Below are 20,059 nucleotides of genomic sequence, written 5' to 3'. Positions count from 1 at the left end.
CTGTTTGATTTAATACCCCAAGCTAGCTTTTAAAGTATTATTTATCATTATTTATTTTATTTTTATTAGTTTAACCAAAAGGTAAGGTGAATACAAAAGGCAAATATGCCTATATGAGTACCACCTACAAAAACAATACAATACAATACAAAGCCAAACAACTAAGGATACATTACAAAGACAATTGCAGTACATTGAAATAAAAGCCTACATTAGTAATGCTTATCGTAATGTGGTGGAAGAATCTGCATACGTGCCACTTCGAAAACAACGCTGCCCATGTCTAGCTATATACATACAGCCTGGCAATTACTATCACACCACGCCACACGTATCTGTTACATGTGTTATGAAGATCATCCTTACCACAAATTTCACTGCAAAATGTTCCTTTAGACTTCGCTTTATTCCCAAAACAAAGTTTGATAGTTGAATAGGAGAAATTAGATTGCCATCGGGCCACCACTTCAAGTAGGAGTAGCGAAGACCACGGCTCGTCAAATCGCACGTCACTCCAGGAACTAAAAGCTGATACAGAACAGCACAGTCGTCTCCCGTCCTTTCAATGAGTGACGGATAAGCACATACAACCTTAATGAGATAAAACCGATGAAATGTTTAGTACAAAAATCTCAAAATACCTGAGAGTCACAAATCCTTTTCAAGTCTCTTTCATCGAAGCAAGTGAGGTTCAAAGTATGATAAAGTTGTCCAACGTTGTAACTTTCCGTAGAATACAGTATGTTAAACACGAGACACAACACAAACACCAATCTTCTCTTCTTCATGTTATCACGAGCGAGTCAGGAGCAAAAGAATGCGCCGAGAATGCGCTGCCAGAAATTTATAGTGCAGCATACCCCTTTGCCTGCTGCTAAAATATTTAAGTGTTTCTCACCTCTACCGAGTAAGGTAAGGGCGGGCGTTTCCGGACAAAGTTTGTACATGTGTTTGTTTAATTCTCCTCAACAGAAGAACGGATTCTAACATGCTTGGTGTCGAATTGTAGCCAATGAAATAGGCTATCAGTGGTATAATTTGTGAGTGGTAAAGTGTAAGGTGCTAGAAGAAAGAACGGTCTAAACTTGCAATTTGAGAAAATACTAAAAATTTGTGTGGCTGGGGTTTCCGGACACCAGTAAAAGTAAGCGTACCTGGCATTGCTATGGGAATTGCTGCACTCCACTGAGTGCCATGACCAGCAGAGACTGATAGCGCTCTGTTTGGCTGGTTACTTTGTTTATGGCAGCGATTTTTTTTACAGCAGAATTGTGTTATGCTGCTTCGGATCTTGCAGTTGTCTTGCAACGCTTTCAAAGATGCGACGTTTGATCTACTGCCTGGAAATCTGTACCAGCCCTTACCTGAACACAGAAACAGCATACTGGCCCAGCAGATCCTTGCTGCAGGCTTCTCCGGGCTGCTGGTTGTGTTGATTGCGCATTCAAGCTGACACGACGCAGGTAATGGGTAGTCTCGCGTGGCCAGACCGCTTTTTTCCGTATATTGGGTGGGGAAAAAAGGGTCTGGTGCAACTCCAATAGCTGTTTACTTCTGAGCCGTCCCCACATTCCGGGGACGCTAATTGAATAACATTGGTCACAAAGGAGGTGCCATGACGTCAGTAAAACTATGAAGTATTCCTACACTCCTGCTCCGATTGTGAGTCTTGTTACACGATGAGGATTAACTTTCAAGACGCTATAAAAGAGACATCGGAGCAAATTAAGATTCGTTTAAAGGATAAACAGATCTCTAGTTAACTTACTGACGTCATGGCACCTCCTTTGTGACCAATGTTATTCAATTAGCGTCCCCGGAATGTGGGGACGGCTCAGAAGTAAACAGCTATTGGAGTTGCACCAGACCCTTTTTTCCCCACCCAATATACGGAAAAAAGCGGTCTGGCCACTCGAGACTATAGTACGTTCGCGTTGAGCTGAACCCTCAAAAACGATTAATAACTTACGATTGCTACATCGCATGGGGCTCCTGTATAGCTCGATACGTAGCGCTTCTCGATCCGCTAAAAATATATTAAAAGCGCTTCATTCGAATGTAAGACACTCCCGTTATGGCACTGTAAAGTTTCGCCATACATTTTCAATGGGGAAGCCTCTAAAGCGCGGCCCTTTGATGGTCGTGTTGACACATGTTTGTGGCGAAGCCAGACGTCACATTCCCGCCCTCAACACGCATGATTTCACCATCCCTTATGTAAGAGGCTGTAATACACTTTTACAAGAAAAATAAAACAGATTTTGTGTGTGTAAAACAGCTTATATTCAGGTAAAACATTCTTCAGCCTCAAAACAGAAAAAAACCAAATTATAACAGTTCAAAATCCGTTATGTAGCATTGGTGTTCCTGCAAGTGAGCCAAACAACATGTATTTTACTTCACATTATTCACCACAGCTGACTATCGTCTTCTGTTCCCATTTAGTCAATTTGTCATTTTAATACTTTTCTCATCACTTCGCCACACATGTACACAGTTTTTCCAGCCAGCATTTTGTTTTTGAAGTTACATTCCCAAAAAACTCTAAAAGTTTCAACAAATGAAATAATACTGTTTGTATGAATTTGGGCTGATAGTACCTGTAGTGACTTCCAAACACTCCTGCACTGATTAAATATACAAGGGATGGTATGTTCAACTTCGGATAGCACAATAAAGCAATGATATTTTTTATTAAAGTGCACACACTTACACGTACTTCATCTGTATTTTTATGTACTTCACAGAGTTTAATCCCAGCTACCCGATGACTCCTGGGGAACAAAATCAAGTTATAACACCAATGCTGCAAATATCAAACAATCTTACATCAGATGAAGTAAGCCCAGAAGAAGACTTGGACCCGCTGCTGCTAGTGGACAATTCATTAATACCACCATCACCATCTTCACTATCACTGCCGATTTGGATGAGGAATTGCTCTAGAAGTTCTTCATTACCCAAGTCTCATCCAAATACACAACTGGTCTTCCTTCAGTTCTGTTGCACCTCGTTCGTCTTTAATATTTATGATACTGATGGACTGTGCAGGGCTGCTCATAGCATACCCTGCACATACGTGTAGTGAAATTAAAGCACAAACAGTTTCAATGCTAACCTCTTGTCATTAATTGTCTTGTACTTAAATCCCATATCACTCTTTAAAGCAATGTTCTACCCCCAGAGAAAACACCATCATTCTTAAGTTTGGCCTAAGACGGAGTAAGTGACAAAGTTCCAGGTTTCAAAATTTAACTTACCAAAATCTTTCAGAGCGATAGATTTCCTCCCTTCCGTACAATGAATGGATCTTGTCTGATAGTATCTGGGTTAAAACTGTCTGTATCAACAAGGACTCGTGAACATTTTTACCTGACGATTACAGAATTGAGCGGGCTTGTGCAAAGTGCATTTTGTACCTTTTTCTTGGCGTAAATAAATCGCCTTTCTAGGGGTAATGGGCGTGGAACGCTCGGCGTGGAATCCAGTTGTACTATCTCTAAATCATATATCCGTTCACTGTATAGTGTGATTGACAATTTTTGGTGCATACGGTCGCTCAGAATTACGAACGATGCCCTCAATCTACTGTTAGCTAACACGCGTATAGAAAGTTTTTTACACAAAAATATTCTACATACGCAAGCAAATCGTGACGAATCTCACTAATCCTGGAAGCTATCGAGATAAAACTTTGGTATTTATAGCACACAAGTGGGGTACTTAGGCACTCAAACCATAGCCTGATTGGTTTCCATTCCATCCTTCAGTAGCGGATTAAAAACGAAGTGTCCGGAATACCCAGCTGTCCGGAAACCCCCTTACTTACCTTATTTCGTTAATTACCTGATTTGACCTTACAGTGAAATGACGGAGAAAGCAGATCGCAGAGTGATGATGCAGCCTTGTAAGGCGCAAGAAACCAGTGCTCCCATCTCGAGTAGTAAAGTGGAAGTGCAAAAAGCGTTTCCTATTAAAAGGTGAGTCACATTTGATGGGTGTATTTACGCCATTTCTTTCAATCCTCAGGGAAGAAGTGTTGAAGTGGAATGGATGGGGGTATAGAGATTCAGGATTTGTGGTGAATGATAAAGGAAACATAGAGTTTACAGGGAAAGGAAGGTATCTCCACTGTGTAATTGTGGTCCGGTGCTGCATGTTCATTTGTGAATGCCAAAAAAAAATCCTGCAACATTTGAAAGAGTCTTAGATGCTAAATTTATCCTTAATTTTTTTCTATTGCACGGGTGAAATCAGAAATCATAAACCTTGCTCGCTGGAAAAATCCGGAAATTTTGTATACTATTTTGTCAAATGCCAGACCTATCGAGCAGAGTTGTTAACACAGTGTACTTATTCTTTAGGTACACCCTGTCTGGAACTGAGTTGCACAAGTTCAAACCATACCTAGAAGAAACGTTTAACTTTGATACAACTTTGAAAACCTTTTCACAAGTAAGTGTACAATAATGGAACTGGGACTGAATTCTTGCAGGTGTTGTTGCGTTATTACTGCCTAATAATTTTATTGGCTAGTTTAAAATAGGTTGTCCTGCTAAATGTTAGTTTGACCATACTAGCTGACAGAGTGATCTGACAATAAATGAGAGAGATGATTACAAGTCACTTTCCCATCCAGTTAGTCCCTAGAATGATACATCTCATTAGAATTATCAAAATGTTGTGCTGCATGTGTATATGATAACACGTGCTGCACATTTTTTGCAGTCTTGTTAATAGTTTTTGCTTCTGGTGACAACTGCGTGTGTTTGTGTCAACTCTGAAATACAATAGTTTTGAAAGTGGACTTTCCTGAAAATCACATCCCTATCCCTAGAAATAACCACGCAAATTCACATTATTTTATGGTATTGCTACACGTACCTTAGAAGTAAGTACGTAGGCATACGTATGTTAACTGCAGAGTGAAAGTAATTTGACTGCATGTAATCCATATTTTGGCTGGCTTACAACAACTATTAGTATGTTACTAACTGTCACTTTAGCAATTTTGTACGATTTACCACTAGGTAGGAATATGGCACACCCTACCTTAAACAACATTCGAACTATAAATTTTGCACACTTCAAACCATGGACTGGCATCCCAGCCTCCTTAAATAATGTTGAAAATCACACATGATTTGGATTACAACCAACCAAGAGTAACAGTTTGTGTGTAGGCACTAATGGCATGCTAGCAGCAGTATTAACAAATCAGTGTGTCTTGTGTTAACTACAAGTCACCATCTGATCTGAAAATTTCACTCTGCTGTACAGGTTTAAGTTTTTATGTCGTGTCTTGTTGTCTTTACAATAGCCTCCACCAGATCTTTCTGCTGTTCCTAAGATTGTTCCTCACCGACTGTTTGTGGATGCCGTCCGTCCACACTGTGTTAAGATCAGTGAAGATAGTATGGACCGTCTAGTACACTCTCATGGTGAGTGGAGGGACAAGAATTTTTAAACCGGATTTGCTGTAGTATAGAGGTTTTCCCTTTCTGAGGTACAAAGCCAGACCTGCTGGAGCCTAAAACATGTGTCCTTATTATGGAAATTTTCCTGTGGTGTCCCCCTAATTTTGAATGTTTATTAGGAGAGGTTTTACGGAGAGGTTTTACTGTATCCTGGGCAACATTGTAGGATAATGCCAGGGTGCACTAGCTCAAATCATCATTTTTAGACCATCTTTAAGCTGATGTATGTATTCCCTTGAATTACTACTAAATATCAAGCAATGAATCTATATCATATATGCCTAACTTATGTTACTTCCACACATACCTGTAGTTGGTGGATTATAACTCAGTTATCCCCCAGTGCACTACCATGTACTGGGGTATAAGTGTTAATGTATGTGTTTTCCAGTTGCTTGCATCCTCTGAGTTTGAGGCACCTTTTCTTGTACATGTAATGTACCATTAAAAAATTATCTTCCCATAGGACATACTTGCCATGAGTTGTTCTCTCTGCGCACTGGAAACTTTGGCAGGTTCCCAGACTATGTAGTCTGGCCAGGTACGTAAATACCTTAATGATTGTCATTGTGGGTAATAACACATTACTGTGTAGGCAGCCATAGTGATGTTGAAAAGATTGTTTCATTGGCTGTAAAGCACAACGTGTGTGTAATCCCATTTGGGGGTGGTACTAATGTCTCTGGTGCTTTAGAGTGTCCTGAGGAAGAGAGGAGAACTATAGTATCCCTTGATATGACCCAAATGGTAAACTCTTTGTAGTGTAGTATATACACTTGTGCGTAGTAGTAGTAGTAGTGTGTGTGTTGTGTTACTGAGGCAGCATAACCAAGTGGCTAGAGCATCAGCCTGGTAATCGAAAGGTTCCAGGTTCGATGCCTGGTTGTCCTGGTTGTGCCAATTTGGTGTTGTTGTTTCCTTGAGCAAGAAACTTTACTCACATTGCTCCAGTCTACCCAGCTGTATATTGGGGACCTTGTGGCCTGTTGTCATCTGGGTAAGCAGCCCACCCAGCTGTAACATCAATGGGTACCTGGTGTTTACTGGGGAAGTAAATTCCCAACTGTCCTTGTCTCGCTTAGCGGTGTTGGGGTCATTGTGGAACCTTGGGTTCCACGACCTCTCTCCGTGAGACCTGGACGGTCCTCCTGTGAGTTACTAGCCCTGCCCTAGGAGGATTTGCCTGCACAAGGCTCAAGCATCTGAGTGGTGCACAGGCATCCCAGTACTGATTTGCTGGGCAGCAATAGCTGTGTTTCGCATGGTTGTAGGCTTTGTGTGTGCGTGCGTGTGTGTGCGCATGTATGTGTGTGTGCACATGTGCGTTCGTGCGTGTGCGGTGTCCTTACCGTTAGCCCCCGCATGGTGGACACGTAACACATCATTTGTAGATGATGTGGCTAATGGCAGCATCCCTGACTCTGCCATATGGTAGAGATCTGGTCTTGCAAGCCACCAAGAGGACCTTGCATCATGCATATACCATGCTTTGCATGAGGAGGACCAAGCCACCAACCTAGGTTCCTGTAATTGTCTGTGGCCCGTCAATTCCTCTGGGGGCTTCCCACCTGGCTTAATTGTATGTTATTCAGCGTCCCTTGGCTGGGTGAGTGTGTACCTTCCATGGAGAGTCTTGGCAGTGAAGATGACCCCCAGACGCATGTAATGTACGTGTAGTGGCACTGTGCTCAATCGGTGTAGACAGTGTCACAAACTGATAAAACGTACATAATAGTTTTGGTAGAAGCTACAGTGTACATAAATTACATACATATGTACTGAAGGGGAAAATCTTGAGTTGTAACCATAAATCTGTGTTTTTCACATTTAGGATAAAATTTTGTGGATTGATGAGGAAAACTTGACAGTTCATGTGGAGGCTGGTATAGTAGGACAAGACTTGGAACGACAGGTTAGTCCATAATGTAATCGCATGACTGGAAACATGAAATGAACACATACACACTGCTGTAGCATATACAGTATGTGTATAATACTGTTTGTGATAACAATATGTGAACTTTGAACCCTTTTACTTGTTGTCCCAGAAATATAGTGCACTGTTAAATGCACACACACACACACACACACACACACACACACACACACACACACACACACACACACACACACACACACACACACACACACACACACACAAACACACACACAAACACACACACAAACACACACACACACACACACACACACACACATGATAATCCTGTATCTATAGGATACCTGTCTACAGTGGAACCCCTCTATTCCAGACACTTGGGGAGTATAGTAAAAGTGCCATTATTAGGGAAGTGTCCTGATTTCAGGTGTTCAAGTGTACATACACTGTATGGGATAATATGTACACTAATACTACTGGGACAGTGGACAAGTGCACTGATCAAGGTGTCCACATTTCATGGTGTCCTTTCACAAATGGTTCCACTGTAACAGGCTATGAAGGCCCCAGAGCTTCACATGATTTTATTGTACACCAGTTTTACATTTCTATTGGTTTAGTTATATTACAAGTGCATTTGTGTACAGTATGTTGTTTGAGCCCTGCCCCTTTCTAGCTTACAGAGAGAGGCTTCTGCACTGGTCATGAACCAGACTCTCAGGAATTCAGTACAGTAGGTGGTTGGGTAGCAACACGATCGTCTGGAATGAAAAAGAACGTTTACGGCAACATCGAAGATCTGGTAATAATAGGTAATGTTTTGTATGCAGAAACATGATAGCCCGTCTGCAGGTTGTTCGTATGAGAATGGTAACCCCTCAGGGTACTATAGAAAAGTCAAGCCAAGGACCAAGGACATCTATCGGTCCAGATATCCATCATTTTATTCTTGGCTCAGAAGGTAATGTTACACGTGTGTAATTAAGTGTTATCTTCTTGAGTTTTAAACAACCAGAATTGGGGAAAACACTAACAGTCTATTTTTGTTATGTACTGTCAGTGCTATTAAGGGTCAGAACTGGTTGTTGCCGATGAAATTATTTGGAAAATTACCATTGGCCAATGGCTGCTGTAACATGTTATTTTTAGAACTGTGAGGCTATTTCTTTATCTGATTGATCTATATTGGTGTTACATTGCTTGTACACAATCATATACTGTATAGCGGGTTATTTTCAAAGCAGAAGGTTTGCAGAAAAGGCAACATCTGTATTTCAAACGTTGTACATTTCATATTTGGAAGTCCAGGTGGATTTCCAATTAATTGAAATTCATATCACAAATTATGAAGATATGTGCATGCTTGCCAAAAAAATGACTTACTGATGAAGTAATCCCCATCCCTGTACATTGGAGAGAAGGCTGGGGGAGGCTTAAACGAATCGAGTGAATGCTGTAATCGGCCACTGACTCAATCGTATCTATGCTAGTAGACAGCATCAATTCCCAACAATGGCTGTTCCAGATCAGCTGTTTACTGGCTATTGATGTATGTAATCATACAGTACGATAGCACTGTATAGTAGGGACCACAAACGTGGCATATGAAAAAACATCACCCAAAAACCAGCCTCATTTTTCCCTAATGATGATAAGGCAGTATTGGTTTGGTAAAACTAAGCCCAAACAAGCCTCCAGAGTGCTTTCAACAAGTTGCTATGGAATTTTTTTTTAAATTTATTAAATGGAATTTTCTAGTGACTCACTGAGTAACTGATACCTTCAGACAAGCATAACTCGATAGCGGCTAAGGCTACGGGCTTGATTTTTTCACTGTTCGACATCGCTTCAGCCGGACACATTCCTTTTTGCATACCGCAGTACGTACAATGCATTCTTCATGGACTTACCACTGTCCTCCGTTGTGTGCCATTCATCTTTGCTGACAGTGAAAGGTGTTGATTTGGCGGTAGCACGAGATGGCTTCCCTTCGTAATGGAAATCGTCCGTATTTTCATAGTTGCTACTTTGATTGCAGAGGTGCTTTTTGAACAGCTCTTGATCCATAATGCTGTGTAACAGGTTGAACATAGCTGACAACAAAGCGTAATGGATGCTTCACTTTTCAGACGATAATTGATAGCTGGGGCGCGCAACGCCATTTCTTTCTTTTGGTGTGGTATGCGTGGGTTCACCAGTCATAATAATTTTATTTTACAAAAAAAGTTAACAAACAAGTACACAAAAAAAACTGAAATTTTCAACTGGAGTAGGGACCATAACACATCAAAAAAAGTACTGAAACAAGCTGGAATAGTGCACGATATTAAATCACAGTAAAACAATAAGAAGTGTTATATCCCTACTGTGCTCAAGATACCATAATGGAAATAGAGATATAACACTTCTTATTGTTTTACTGTGATTTAATATCATGCACCACTCCAGCTTGTTTCAGTACTTTTTATCGATGTGCTATGGTCCCTACTCTAGCTGAAGATTCCTTGTGTACTTGTAATGATACAGAACTCATAGAGTACTAATTTGTAAAAGATAATCCATTAGTTGACCACACTGATGTCAACTAATCGCCAAAAGAGTTTCTTCCACCACTTCAAAATGCATCTTGTAGTCAAGGAATAATAGCTTAAGTTATGATCCATGAGGTCCACACCTCCCATATACTGATTATAATCAATTATAGCTGTTGGACAGGGCAAGGGTTGTTTGTCATGACTTCCTTTTGCACGCTTCATAATTACAGAGGCAGAGGTGTTGTATATTGTAGTCAAAGCCAAAACATCCCTGCAATCCCGCCACCACAGAGCAATTATCTTATCATCTTTACCTTGCCCACTGTTTTGGCAAGCAGAAATTTTGCCTTGACTGTCACCTTGATCATCACCTTGACCCACAGTAGCTTCAAAAGCTTGAGATTCTGTAGTTACATTAACAGAAACCTTAGGAGGAGCCTCAACAGGACAAATGGTAGCAGCGTAACCAACTGACAACTCATCTGCTTCCATTACTATAGTAGTTTCACTGGATCTAACGCATGTACCAATTGCAAATCGAAAATTTCCTGGTGTTGCTTTATCATCATCCTTGGTTGGGATAAGATCTGATGGAAAATGCTTTCTGTTTGAACGGGCTGTGCCAACACAATTTGTACCCTTATTGAGTAAGTCTCCTAGCAATCTAACGCTTGTGCAAAAATTGTCTATGAACAGACAATGTTCTTAAAATAGTGAGGTTGCATCAATTCCATAACAACATGATGACCCAAGCCCTTCTCCTTCGTTTTGATGTCAGCACCAGTGTATATCTGGAAGTTTAGAACATTGGCCTCAGCATTAACCCACACTCTGATTCCAAATTTGTTGGCTTCTTGGGTAGATATTGCAAAAAAAGAAATACAGCACCTAGTATTGACCATCATTTCATCGATACTAAGATAGCATGATGGATAGTAATACTGCGGAAACACAACAGTTAAGTGATCAATTAAATCTCGAACTTTGAATAACTTTTCTCACCTTTCTGTTTTTGGGATTTTGAATCAGCTAAATGCAAGTATCTTAGTATAGTGTAAAAGCAGTCTCTGGACACGATTCCCGGAAACCAAGGTGTTGTCAAAATTTTATCTGTAGACCAGTAGTCCTTAACTTGTGGCAAGTGCAGCGTCCCCATGGCGATGTTGATGCCAATAAATGCCATAATTATAAGTCCTGGATTGCAAAATTCAAGAGTTTTTCCTTTCTGGGACGTGAAAAGTTTAGTTTGCTCCACAATACAGCTCAGAATAGCAGTTGTAAAAAGTAATTGAAATATCTCCAAAAGTGTTTTGGCTAGGAAAAGTGCCTGAACATGAACAAATTCTGCCAATTCTTTTGGCTTTGGCTGGTTTTCAACAGTAGTCTTCATTGGTTCTGTCTTCCATTTAATGCAATTGTCCCCTCCCTCTTTTCTATAAGAAAAATATGCATTAGGTACGTTGATGCCAGATTATCAACGCTTAGGTACTATAATAATCAACCACAATTACCACTTACTTACATTACAATGGAGAGAACAAAAATGTCTTTACAATTAATAGTGCAAGTTTATTGTTCTAGTAAGATTTATTAGTCATAATGTGAATGTACTCTACTACAATTATCTACATGTAAATCAAGTGTACATTAGCTTACGTAAACATGGCTGACGCAATTGTGTCTAAAAATTGTGCTGCAAACAATACGCATGAGCATATGTTCGGATTTACAAGAACTTCACAAGCCCTGTATTGTACTGTCTTCCATGTCCCAAAGCCATGCACACTTCATCGAGACCCTCATGACCCCGTCCCAATGTAAACTACCAGATAGGAATACAGATGTGTAAAGTCACAGCACCCAAGCCCACTTCCCAATCCACAAACCTAACATAAAGCAGTTCCTTTCATGCAAGGCGGTACATGGTCCACAATCTCAAAAGGTATTACTTAGAATTGAAGAAAAGAGACTGAAGCCCAAAAAGTAGTTCCTTCATATGTACTCCTTTGCATATGGGCAAGTGCATACAGACTAATTTCGCTTATAATGAGAAATGCTATGGACTTGAAAAATTTTAAAGCCATCAACTGCCAAAGTGAATTATGAAAAGGGGCTGTGCATGGGGAAAGAAATGAAATCAATGTTTTACACATTTATCCACACATACACGGGAACACTCCGTGTCTCACTGGTAACATCATTTTCTTTTCCCTGACTCTCCTTTTGTCCACCACCTCTACCTTTCCATTGTGTCTTACTACCAGACTCCTTCTTGCCTTTACGGAGTCTTCCTCTGCTTTTAACTCTTTTCTGGCTTTGCACATTGTCTTTATCTCCGTTATTGTCTGGTTTACTAAGGTCATTTTTCTTGTTGGTGGACACAGCAGCTGCACTTCTCGTCTTTCTTCGCTTCTTCCTTGGTGGTAAGCCTTCTTCATCTTCAGATGTTGTGGTGGTCCTACAATCTACCCCACTTGCACAAACACTTCTGAAATTGCACTTTCGTGGTCTAAAAACCAAAAGAATGCATTAGTACCACAAATGGTGACAATAAACAATTACCTAGATCATCTACGTCGTCCTCAGACATTAAATCTTTGTCCAGCAACAGGATGATGACATTTCAGCTGGATCCCTTGCTTGCCACTTCGAAGGAGAACAAGTGTAAGTGCTTCAAGTGCCAGTTGAAGGAACTCAGCATCCTCTTTATCTGATGTGGCAAATGTTTCACCTTCACTGGTTATATTCTCGTAAAAGTCTTCACCGCTATCGTCCTCATTATACCATTAATAGTGAGCTAAAACACATCAGTGAATTGCCAAAATGTTGGATCACATGAAGACAAGTTACTGTTACTTGTGGGAATTTATTTTTGAAGAACAACAAGACTTAGGAATTTATTTTCAAAGAGAAGAATATCCGAAAATAAAAACCCTACCTGTATGCAGTAATGGACTCAGTTGCAAGTCCTGCTGTAGCACCTGTGCAAGTGTATGTGTTGTGTGACATAATAGATCACAAGACCAGCATGTAATGCATTCTTTCTACTTTGATTCTATCCTGGTAGTGTTATAATAAATGTAGTAGTGTTGTGTGTGTGGCTTGGATTTGCCTTTAACATATCTAGTGTAGAAGTTCACTGAGCCTTGCTTTGAAAATGATAGTTCAAAATTGGCTAGCGCTACAGTGTACATGCATGCATCATACAGATTTGAGTTTTGATACATGTGTAGTGTATCTGCCCAATTATCCGCATGACTGTACTGTAATTACCCAATTAGCTGCATAAGTGTACTTGTACTGTATGACTCATACAGTACAGTTTTGCAGGTAGTTGGTACTGTATGGAAAATACAGTACATGGCGACACTTTCCACCACACAAAGTAGGTGTCACTGCACTAGTGGTAGCCGAAGGCTTTGCTTTTTTGCTTTTGTGTGTGTTAGTTATATTTGTGTGTATGTTTTGTGTGTGTGACATGTGTAGGTATACTTGGGGTCATCACAGAGGTCACAATGAAGATCAGGCCACTTCCAGAGATGAGGAAGTACGGCTCAGTGGTGTTTGCTAACTTTGAGTCGGGGGTTGGGTTTGTACGAGAAGTTGCTAAACAGGTTGGTCTCACAATTAGATGTGCTCTGTAATGATCACTGATCTTGTGTGTCATTGCAGCGTTGTGCTCCAGCCTCCATTAGATTGATGGACAATGATCAGTTCTTGTTAGGTCAGTCTCTAACAGATACCGTGTGTTGTATTAGAGTAGGCAACTGTTCAGAAGTTTGTGTGCTTGATATTGAACTTTATAACTTATGTTGAATGCCACCTAAACATGGGCATATCAGCATAAAATGAATGTGAGAAAATCACCATGAAGTTCCCTGTATGTGCACTATACATTTCTTGAGTGTCACTTCTGTCATTGTACTTATGTAGGTCAAGCCATGAGTCCTGCCAGCTCACTATGGAAGTCATTTACTGACAAACTGAAGCTCGTTTATCTGACCAGGGTGTGTGATATGTATTGAGTGGTATTTGTACTTAATGTGTGTGTGTGTTTTGTCGCAGTTCAAAGGTTATGAAGTGGACAAGATTGCAGCTTGTACGTTGTTGCTGGAGGGAACAGCAGCAGTGAGTCTTACTGTGTGACATTTTAGTAAAATTTCTAGGGGTGTCATGTAGATGTCATAATAATTATTATGTCAGGGGCGTAGCTAGCTTTCAGGATTGCCCAGGCACAAGGTCTAGCTGTCCCCATGCAAACTATTTAGCAAGAAACACGATCCCATCTCTTTTGACTCTTTATTACCTGTTTGCTTTCAAAAAAACTGTTTAAAAGTGCATAGATGTACCTAGTTAGCGTACACAGTGCTGTTTGTGCAGCTATATTAGACTGAACTATTGCTGCATGAATAATATAGAAACTAAAACTAAACAATGACGGACTGACTTCATCCAATATCAGACTTCTTTTTCACTCATCTGTCTTCTCTACTTGTACACGCTGCTGCACTTTAGGCATACATACTTCTTAACCAACACTGAGAAAGCTTGAATAATTAAACAATCATATATCCTCCTTAGTCCCACCTAAAGATGGGCACCACAACTGGCTCCTCCCATTGACTGTAGGAATTGGCTTTTGTCCATCTTTCATCAGTCTACCATTAGATGTCTAATAAAACAATCACTTTATATTAGGACTGGGACGAAGCTTTGAATGTTTTGTGGGTTCAAAGGTTAAGTAAACTTTGAATTATAAAAGTATCCTTCGAAGCTTCGTTGTGCACTCATAGTCTACAAAAGAATTACAAATAAACGTTATCTTTATTGCAGCTGCTTATTCCTCTTGCGTGATCAATGTTCATCTCTTCGCGATAGATCTTCGTGTGCCACGCCCACTTTTAAACCATTGCAGTTCAGCTTGCTACCATAGTTACAGCCTTAAAACACCTTATAAAGTGATAGATAATGCATGGAAACGTACTTTTAGCCACTACTTGGTGTTTACCTATGCATGATTGCAGTATAGCGGACACGCCCATTTGCAATCAATTGATCGCGTTATTCAGTACTGCTGCTATGCACTTTCCAAATGCTTACAAACTTATTAAATAGGTTTAGAAAGATAAAACTTAAGAAAGATGTACATAATACAAGAAAACCTGTAACCTGAAAGCTAACACCAAAGCTTCGAATGTTCAAATATTTTATTAGCGAATGTTTGAAGGTGAATTTCAATATTCATCCCAGCCCTACTTTATATCCAGTGCTGAGCAGTTGTTGTCCACTGAGCAGTTTCACCAAATTGTAGAACATGTTTGACTCTCGACCGCTCAAATCTTGGTAAACTCAAGTATACATGATTTTTGATGATACTATTATAGCAACTGTTGGAAAGTACAAGACGCTCAAAAAAGATAGAAAGTATGTATTTTAGTCTGTATTAATTACAGGAGCACTGCCATTACCAGACTTGCTGCCCGGACAGGCCCAGGTGTAGCTACGCACCTGTATTTTGTTGTAGAAATCCTTTTTTACTACTTGTATGACAGTAGATGTATTGTGTGGTATTGGGCGATTGTAGGAAGTGTCTACTCAGGAGCAACGTTTATACAGCATAGCAGCCAAATATGGGTATGGAAGTTCAATTGCTTATATACTGGCATCATGTTATTTGGTCATTGTTTAACAGGGGAATACCTGGTGGTGAAGAAAATGGCAAGAAGGGATACATGCTGACGTTTGTCATAGCCTACATTAGAGTGAGCTGTATTTGTGTATATGTGTAATGTGATAGTAATGATGTGTGTATAGGACATGGGGTTTGACTACAGCTTCCTTGGTGAATCGTTTGAGACCTCTGTACCCTGGGACAGGTAAGAAAATATTCACAAAGTGTCATGGGGAAAGTTTCAGAGCTCCAAAGGAATTCAATTTTAGCCTGTCATTTTGCATGTGGGAATGTTAGTATTCACAATGAAAATTTCTCTGCATGGGTACCAGTCATCTTTACAAAGTGGTGAATTGAATGGGTGTATCCATTCACTGGACTGGACTACTGGACTGGAATACTGGACTGGAATACTGGACTGGACTACTGGACTGGCATATTTTTGGTTTTTGCACATTCTGTGATTAAAATTTATTGAGTCTCGCAAGCCAAGGGTCCTGAGGGAACCTACAGCCCACTACTAAATGCTGAATATGAGCAGTGGAGTATGCGATAACTGTCTTAATATTTTTGCTGTGTCCTACAACACTTATTCCATACCCTGATGCTGTAGGGAATGTATATCAGCAGTAGTTAACCAGCGATCAACTCACCAGTTGACAAGATATCCTTAGTGTGAGCTCAAGGAGCAAGCTATATATAGTATAGTCTTGCGTGGCAAGACCTTTACTTCTGGAGAAAGGCTTAGCGATTAGAAAGTTTTCAGCGTGTGCTTAATTATAATCATTGCGTCCTGTGGCACTGAAAACAAGTCCGTCCATGCTAGTTCAATTCCTGAGCTCACACTAAGAATATCTTGAAGGATATTGTCAACTGGCAAGTCGATCGCTGGTTAATTATTGCCGATATACATTCCCTACAGCATTACTGTACACCAGGGTAGGGAATAAGTGTTGTAGGACATAATAAATCACAGCGAAAATATTAAAAGACAGTTATCGCATACTCTACTGCTCATATTCAGCATTTAGTAGTGGGCTGTAGGTTCCCTCAGGACCCTTGACTTGTGAGACTCAATAAATTTTAACCACAGAATGTGCAAAAACCAAAAATATACTAGTCCAGTATTCCAGTCCAGTAGTCCAGTCCAGTGAATGGATACATCCGAATTGAATTGTCAACATTTATGCTGAAATGTATTTTGCAGTTCACTTACATAATTATCCATTCACTGGACTGGACTACTGGACTGGATTACTGGACTGGACTACTGGGTTGGACTACTGGACTCGCATAAAATTTCCTCAAACACATTTTTTTCAACCTTTTTCAACCACTAAAAGTGATTTCATAGAGTAGTACGCCACACTTGAAGCTAGGGCTCTCCTCTCCATGTCCTGTCTTGAATAAAAAAGAGGCACATACAGCTAACTGTAGTATCTTTTTTTAAATTAGGCATTACAGCACAAGTGTTGAAGGTCTGTAAGATACCTGGTCCTACAGCCTGTTTAAAGATGTTATATTAAGTATGTATGAAAAAGGTGCTATATAGTTTTGGAGGTCTATAACTTTGGTTTGAACCCGTTGCACTCACTGTATTTTTTGCAAATATGTGTAACCTTACCTTCCTGTTTGAAAGTGTGTGCATTGGGAAGCAATTCTTTAACACTTCACACTTGTTGCTATTTACAAACATTATAAACCAAAGAGCCGGCAAAGCAAGAGTGAATGCACAGACTACAGGCAATTTCCATAATGGTGTAAAACGTATATAGGGTGGCTATTTTACAAATAGCTAAATAGATAAGATGGCAGTGTTAACAGTGCGCAGTGCTTGAAACATTGCTAGCAGTAGGCAAATTACAATAAAGAACTGCACCAAGGTTTTAGTGTAGTTTTTGTGATCAATGTACAAGTTTTATGCCTCATGGTGAATGGTGTCAGTTTCTAAGACACTTGAGTCTGGCAATAAAAGGCAAGACAACAAAAAAAAACTTGAGTCCAGTAGTCCAGTCCAGTAAATGGATACACCCTAATTTTATGCTTTCTATATTTTCAGGGTGATCAATCTTCGACGCAATGTAATTGATAGAATCAAACGAGAGTGTGAAAGACTTGGTGTACGAGCTAGCCCAATTATATCAGCCAGGTAAGCATATAGTGCTGTCAATGCTGTGCTATTGTTAACCACTTGGACACAATTATTTGTGTTTCATCCCTAACAAAAGAGTGAGCTTTAAATGGTACGTTAAAACCCACATGGCTTGGGACCAAGTATTAGCAAATTCTGGTGAATCACAAGCACTTGCCCCAAGCCTTTTAGTACTTGATCCCATGTCAGTTCATTGGCAATTAGAAGATGGCATGACAAACAGTTAGTTGAACATCAATCACCTGAATACCATAGGTGACTTAGTATTTTGAAAGGTGTGCATTCTATTGGAATAAGTGCACGCTTACGCATGATAAATTGACTCATAGTTGCATTTTCATGCATGATTTGATCCCATGAAGATGCAAGGATTTTTGATTGGTATTGGGGATTTACCATGATATTTCTATGACCAGACACATCGAGTACAAATCTTCATTCTTAATGCATTTCATTGGTTTTTATTAACAAATTTATTCCCAGTGTAATCTCACCTCCAATGACATTCTATAGGGTAACACAGACATATGATGCTGGTGCTTGTATGTACTTCTACTTTGGATTTAAGTACGCTGGACTTGGTGATCCAGTGCATGTATATGAACAGATTGAAGTAAGTTATATATCTTTTTTTACAGTTGTGCCTTAACACATTGTTATTCAGGCTGCAGCTCGTGATGAAATCCTTGCAGGAGGGGGCAGTCTATCACACCATCATGGAGGTAATTTAACTATTTGAGTGGCTAGTTCGTAAAGTTGAATGTTATTGTAGTTGGGAAGATCAGAAAACGCTGGTTGAAAGATAGCTTATCAGATACCGGTGTGAAAATGTTGGAAGCAGTCAAAAAAGAACTAGACCCTCAAAACATTTTTGGATGCAGAAACCTTTTACAGTCAAAACTTTGAAAAATGCATACAAAGTTACAAAATCTTTATATAAAAACATTAGGTGTGAAAATTTAAAGAATGTCCAATATCTTTGGTCCTAGAAATGTTACACTGCCTGCTCCTATGGTAACAATGACATCACCAGATTTTGAAGTCATTTTCAAATCCTCCAGAATTTCATCTTCAGTCATAAATCTGCTACTAGGGATTGCTGCTGCTAACACTTGTCCTGTAATTCCTTCAATTGGTTGCTCTCCAGCAGAATATATTTCAGTGACGTAAACATCATCTGCTGATTGGAAAGCAGCAGCAAAAAGATGTAGACAGTCGCGGGTACGTGTGTATTTGTGGGCTTGAAAAATTGCCTTTACATGACAATCTTTCATTGCTTGTTTCAGTGCCACCAAAATAGCTGCAACCTCAGTTGGATGGTGGGCGTAATCATCATAAACAACAATCCCTCTAACTTCACCCTTCTTCTCTAGTCGTCGATGCACTCCATGAAATGATAAAAATGCTTTACGTATTTTATCTTCGGGTAGCCCTAACTTGCAGGCTACAGCCCACACAGCTGTGGAATTCAATGCTTGATGTGCACCCATTATTGGCAACCTTATTTTCTCAAATGACTGTCCATCGTGTGCAATGGAGAAAACAACCTCTAAATTTTCATGATAAACATCAAATAATTTCCAATCTGCTTCATCACTAGTACCATAACTTTGCCCTGTTAACTTCAAGGATTGGAGAGAAGGGTCATCAGCACACCAAAGCAGTTTTTCTACACGGGAGGCAAATGATTTAAACCCTTCAAGCAAAGCTTGTTCGGTTTTCCAGTAACTCATATGTTCTTGTTCAATGTTAGTGATGATACCATAGTGTCCTTTGTAATTCAAAAATGACCCATCACTTTCATCTGCCTCTGCAACAAAATGTGGGCCTGTCCCATGACCACCATTTTTGCCAATGTTCCTTAGAATTCCACCAACAGCATAAGATGGTTGTAAACCAGCATGGCTGAGGACCCAAGACAGCAAGGCCGTTGTGGAAGTCTTTCCGTGAGTCCCAGCTATTAACAGTGATTGCTTTCCCTCCATCAGCATGCTCAAGCAGACAGATCGGTGATACACTGGACAGTTTAAATACTTGGCTGCTTGCCGGGCGGGGTGGGATTCTTTAATAGACGAACTGTACACGATTTGTGCTGTGCTATCAAAATGAACTTCTTCCCCTATGAAAATCCTGGCACCTTTAGTTTGAAGATCCCGAATAATTTGTGATTCTTTTCCATCCAATCCGTACACTTCTTTACCTCGTTCTAACATTATGTGAGCGAGGGCGCTCATTCCTATCCCGCCAATCCCTAAGAAATGAGTCGGGCGACTGAGATTTTCACCTGCTATCTCCATAATATTTAAGTGATCGTTAAATAGAGCAAGA

General features: G+C 40.0%; 3 protein-coding genes and 1 long non-coding RNA gene across 11 annotated transcripts in view; 1 reads left to right on the top strand and 3 right to left on the bottom strand.

Annotated features, from left to right (window-relative positions):
* The window catches only part of LOC136268988 (metal cation symporter ZIP14-like), an 18,482-nt gene extending 16,984 nt beyond the window's left edge, over window positions 1-1,498 (bottom strand). The window contains exons 1-2 of the mRNA XM_066064457.1: window positions 642-1,498; window positions 367-591 (exon numbers count right to left, since the gene is read on the bottom strand). Of these exons, the coding sequence (XP_065920529.1) occupies window positions 367-591; window positions 642-788 (372 nt within the window). The 5' untranslated portion in view covers window positions 789-1,498. The remainder of the gene's footprint in view (window positions 1-366; window positions 592-641) is intronic.
* On the top strand, window positions 921-18,698 carry LOC136268989 (alkyldihydroxyacetonephosphate synthase, peroxisomal-like). The gene is made up of 21 exons (XM_066064458.1): window positions 921-1,040; window positions 3,864-3,980; window positions 4,030-4,122; window positions 4,365-4,455; window positions 5,321-5,441; window positions 5,944-6,018; window positions 6,073-6,224; window positions 7,309-7,389; window positions 8,051-8,176; window positions 8,227-8,335; window positions 13,395-13,522; window positions 13,581-13,632; window positions 13,842-13,915; window positions 13,974-14,036; window positions 15,493-15,542; window positions 15,601-15,670; window positions 15,723-15,784; window positions 17,639-17,728; window positions 18,245-18,344; window positions 18,396-18,453; window positions 18,504-18,698. Exons 2-21 carry the CDS (start codon window positions 3,868-3,870, stop codon window positions 18,635-18,637), a joined length of 1,842 nt encoding a protein of 613 aa, XP_065920530.1. The 5' UTR covers window positions 921-1,040; window positions 3,864-3,867; the 3' UTR covers window positions 18,638-18,698.
* On the bottom strand, window positions 2,214-3,816 carry LOC136268992 (uncharacterized). Of its 8 annotated transcripts, none has more exons than XR_010707175.1 (7): window positions 3,642-3,816; window positions 3,420-3,595; window positions 3,261-3,372; window positions 3,119-3,212; window positions 2,830-3,069; window positions 2,601-2,774; window positions 2,214-2,544 (listed from the first exon to the last, which is right to left on the bottom strand). It is a non-coding gene; the product is annotated as an uncharacterized lncRNA (long non-coding RNA). The 8 variants fall into 8 exon arrangements; XR_010707181.1 differs by having other exon boundaries at window positions 3,261-3,340; window positions 3,420-3,519; XR_010707178.1 differs by having other exon boundaries at window positions 3,420-3,519; window positions 3,642-3,815.
* LOC136268991 (UDP-N-acetylmuramate--L-alanine ligase-like) lies at window positions 18,600-20,059 on the bottom strand. Its single transcript, XM_066064459.1, has one exon. The coding sequence runs from the start codon at window positions 20,026-20,028 to the stop codon at window positions 18,691-18,693; it is 1,338 nt and encodes a 445-aa protein (XP_065920531.1). The 5' UTR covers window positions 20,029-20,059; the 3' UTR covers window positions 18,600-18,690.

This window comes from Dysidea avara, chromosome 10, assembly GCF_963678975.1.
Source record: "Dysidea avara chromosome 10, odDysAvar1.4, whole genome shotgun sequence".
Classification (NCBI taxonomy): domain Eukaryota; kingdom Metazoa; phylum Porifera; class Demospongiae; order Dictyoceratida; family Dysideidae; genus Dysidea; species Dysidea avara.
Note: the sequence above shows the minus strand (reverse complement) of the source record. Positions and strands in the feature narration are given on the sequence as shown.